The following is a 4,503-nucleotide window of genomic DNA, read 5'->3' as shown; positions in this document are numbered from 1 at the left end:
AGCACGTTGAGTTCTTAAGAATCATAATATTTCTTTTTTCTGAATGATCATATGAAAGGGAGAAAGAGTAAAGACCATAGACGCTGCAACTTTTTTATCAAGGATATACAATCATAGGTTCCTAAGATAATTTCAAGCAAAAATAAGAACTCCAACATTTTATATTTACTTGTGTTGCATGGATTCTTCGTCATTTCCCTCACATGTTGGTTCACGTGTCCTGTTTCAGTTCTGTATTGATACGATAAAGGATGATTTTCTGGGCGTGGTCAGTGATCCAGGCGCAAATGCTTGAAACACGCACATACTTGACCTTTGTATATAGCTGCTCCTGTACCTTTTTGAGGAGAAGTGATGTTTTCATGGTTGAAATATTGTAATAGAAGCTTCATGTAATTTCCTCTTGAGAACGAAGCCCAGATCGAGTTGATTTGTATTCTAGGCCAGATTTGTATCTGCAGCTAGATTCCAAAGTAAGGTTTGTGCTCTTTATTTGTACTTTCCTCTTTCCTTTTTGAGGTACCATTAATTTAAGTCCACACTGGTGTTCCGCCTGGGTGGAGATGTTCATCTCCAATTTATGCTTCTATATTTGAAAACATAAAAGGTTATATCTCTGGTTATGTGGGTTAATGATGCATTTCAACAGTGTTTTCTGTTAAATGAGATATCTGTTGAGGGTCATATTTGTTGTCTTTCTCCTATTATGACCTTTTTGATTTCATTGAACAAATGAGCTCAAGGTTTGTGAACCAGTGACATCAATAGCTAAGCAATCTGCTATTCTACTTTGGGATTTTTTCCTATCTATACCATATATGAAACCTTATTACCAAAAATGTTCATAATTTGTTAATTACCCGCCCAGTCCACACTTTTACTACAATTTATATACCAATCTATAATTAGGCAGATTCTGCAACGCGCTAAAAAGAAGGCACGAAATCTGCGTTTGATTCTTTCCACATTAAATTCGAATTTTGAAACGGAAAGAGATCTCATTGTTGCGTAATTCTCTCATTCACTACAATTCTAAAACAACGCAAGCTTCAGAAGCTCCAGTACTCAAATTGCTTTTACAAATTCTACAACGCAATACAAATTATAGAATTCAAAATTGTTCTTCATCGACCTCAGTACTCAAATTGTCGAACCTATATCTGTTCTTCATCTTTTTTCTCTCAACTATACGAAATCATGTCAAAAATCCCAATAATGCTAAAATTGAATGGAAATTGGGATCACTATGGCAGATTTAGAGATTTTGAAGTTGATGCCATTGTGGTAGATGAGAATGCAAGCTACGGAATTCTGATTTCTACAATTGCAGAACAACTATCGATTGATACATCGGATAAAATTGTAGAAATCAAATACATTGTGAACGACAATTGTCCTCCAATGGAGATTAGGAATGATATGGGGGTTCGTGTGTATATGGAGACCAAAAAGGAGAATAAGAACTTAGGTTCGTATCCTTTATGTATAAGCGTAAGAGATTTCAATATGGAATTGGCAATCACCAACGATAGCACAAGTGCAGGTATGTTTAATTCGACATTGCAGAGAGTTATTGTGTTAGTGTGTTATCTACAATATTACAACATTTATCTACAAATTAACTACAAAAAACAATGTACTGAAGCTCATAAAACAATGTTGTTTTCAAAATTATCTACATAGTTACTACATTTATCTCTATGTTCCTGCAGGTTCGTCTGGATCCCTAAACTTACTTGAAATTCCATTCTCACCAGTTATAGAGGAATATCAAAGTGAAATAATAACTGAATCTACGCAAACATATATTGAAGAAGGACAAGTTTATCAGGACAAGCAAACTGTAGTTGCTTCAATGAAGAATTTTTCTGTGATGCACAAGTTCCAATTCAGAGTAAAAAGATTTAGTCATAGAAGGTATGGCTTTATTTGTGGAGAATATATCAGTAAAAGCAGTGTTTTAGTGAAGATATGTGGTTTTTATAAATTGTAGTTTAATTGTAGTTAAGCTGTAGTTAATTGTAGTTTTTAATGAATTTGTGTTAAAACAGTCCTTTTTGTTGCTTCTACATCTATAGCCTGTATTAAATATTGTATTTTTTTGTAGCTACTGGCTTATATGTGTTGCTGAAAACTGTAAATGGCACTTCAAGGCAACGCCAATTAATGATTCGGCAATGTTCAAGATAAGGAGTTTCAGCCGACAACACACATGCTCCTTATTGGACGAAACATTCATACAACGCAAACGTACCGCAGCTGTAGTTGGTAGCATGGTCGTTCCAAAGTATTGTGATCCTAAGACTGTTTACACACCAAAGGACATACAAACTGACATGTTATCCGAACATGGACTGAACCTAAGCTACATGCAAGCATGGAGAGCCAAGGAAAAGGCTTTACAGTTTTTGAGAGGGAATCCGTCTGACTCCTACAGCAAATTACCCAAATATTTTTATATTCTTGAGGAGACATATCCTGGTTCTGTTGTTAAATTGAAGAAGGCAGCAGATGATTTCTTCTTATACACATTTGTTGCTCTCTGTACATCAATAAGTGGTTGGCAACATTGTAGGCCAGTAGTAGTGGTTGATGAGACATTCTTAAAGTCAGCCTACAAGGGGATTATGCTTACAGCAAGCACCATGGATGCAGCAGGTAAATAATGTAATAATTTTGTAGTTATTTTGTAGGCAGTCTATAAAATGTAGTTAAATTGTAGTTATATTGTAGTTATTTTGTAGCTAAAGGAAAAAAATGTAGATAAATTGTCTATATTTTGAATATATATTGTAGTTGTTATTTAATTATATTTTTATATACCTTTTCAGGGCTTCCAATTAATATTTTATGAATTAAAAATGTAGGTACTATATTTCCCTTGGCATATGCTATGGTTGATTCTGAAAACGACGCGTCTTGGAAGTGATTCTTTGAGCAATTCAAGGAGGCATATGGTGAAAGACCTTCAATGTGTGTTGTTTCAGATAGGAATGAGAGTATACTGAAGGCAACATCAATTGTCTATCCGGGCATGCCACACTACTCTTGCATGTGGTATATTTGGACAAATATAAGGTCCAAATTCAAGAAGGGACATTTACAATTACATGAATTGTACTTTGCTACAGCACGGTCATACACTTTGGATGAATTTAATGAAAGGATGTTGAAGATTGAAGAGGTAGACCCGCGTGTGAAATCTTACATATATGATATTGTCTATCATAGATGGTCAAGAGTACATGCAACAGTGAATAGAACTTTTACTATGACATCAAACATTACCGAGTCGTTGAATGCTGTAACAAAAGAGGCAAGAGAGCTGCCAATATTTGATCTATTAGAGTATATGAGGACGCTTCTTGAACGTTGGACGAAAGAGAAGTTATTGAAGGCAAAGGGTACTTTCACATACCTTGGGTACAAATTCAACAAAGAATTGGATGACAACAATACATTATCTCAGATACTAAGGGTAAGATCTGTTTGTTTGGTGCAAAAAAAATAAATTGCTTAATATGCATTGTTTCCAGATTGTAGATAAACTGTAGTTAAATTGTGGGTAATTGTAGATTGTAGATAAGTTGCAATGTATTTGTAGCTGATTTGTAGGTAAGTTGTGGATAATCCTTTTTAATGATTGATATATTATTATTTCTGTTTGTTCTTCAATTGTAGGTGAGGGCTTCAACAGATCATATACATACTGTGTTAGATGGTGTGAAGCGGTACATTGTGTGTCTAGAAAACAAGAAATGTAGCTGCGGACAATTCCAACTTGATGAACTTCCATGTGCGCATGCTTTGGCAGCATTAAGGCACAGGAAGGAAACATACGAAAACTATTGCTCTCCGTATTACACAAGGAAGAGCCTTCTGCTTACCTATGAAATGCCAGTAAATCCTCTTCCTGATGAAAGCAAATGGGATGTGCCACAACATATTTTGGATGAGGTAGTAAAGCCACCGGCGAGAGATAAAAGGCAGCCAGGGAGACCTCACAAGGAAAGATATAAAACATTTTATGAAATAAAGTCAAAGAAGTACAAGGTGTCATATGGAAATTGTGGAGGTGAAGGGCATAACAAAAGAACTTGCAAGAATGCGCCCAATTTGTAGTTAGAATAGTTATTCAAAATAAATGTTAGTGAGTTCAAATTATCTGATTTTTGTGTGTAATCATTCAAGTTTTTGAAGATGATTATGAAGTATACTACAATTTGTGTATTTGCGTTTAATATGATTTTATGTATTCTGTCAGGCATCTAAATTTGTCTTTTTTTTTTATAGCTTAGTTAAACTTTAATATTTACTATATACAAAACAACTAATATTAATGAAGAATTCATTCAATGTAAACTGTTTCCAGATTGTAGTTAAAATGTACTTTAAATGTAGTCTAATTGTAGTCCTGTTAATAATTTGTAAATGATTTGTAGTTAAAATGTAGTTTAAATGTATTTAAATTGTTGTCTTGTTAATAATTTGTATATGATTTGT

General features: G+C 34.1%; 1 protein-coding gene across 1 annotated transcript; it reads left to right on the top strand.

Moving 5' to 3' along the window:
* Positions 1-1,197: 1,197 nt before the first annotated feature.
* Positions 1,198-4,122, top strand: LOC142175674 (uncharacterized). The gene is made up of 5 exons (XM_075242593.1): positions 1,198-1,543; positions 1,713-1,917; positions 2,108-2,658; positions 3,132-3,478; positions 3,682-4,122. The coding sequence occupies exons 1-5, from the start codon at positions 1,198-1,200 to the stop codon at positions 4,120-4,122; spliced, it is 1,890 nt and encodes a 629-aa protein (XP_075098694.1).
* The last annotated feature ends 381 nt before the right edge of the window (positions 4,123-4,503 follow it).

This window comes from Nicotiana tabacum, chromosome 3 (assembly GCF_000715075.1).
Source record: "Nicotiana tabacum cultivar K326 chromosome 3, ASM71507v2, whole genome shotgun sequence".
NCBI lineage: Eukaryota > Viridiplantae > Streptophyta > Magnoliopsida > Solanales > Solanaceae > Nicotiana > Nicotiana tabacum.
This window is presented reverse-complemented; position numbering and strand designations above follow the sequence as displayed.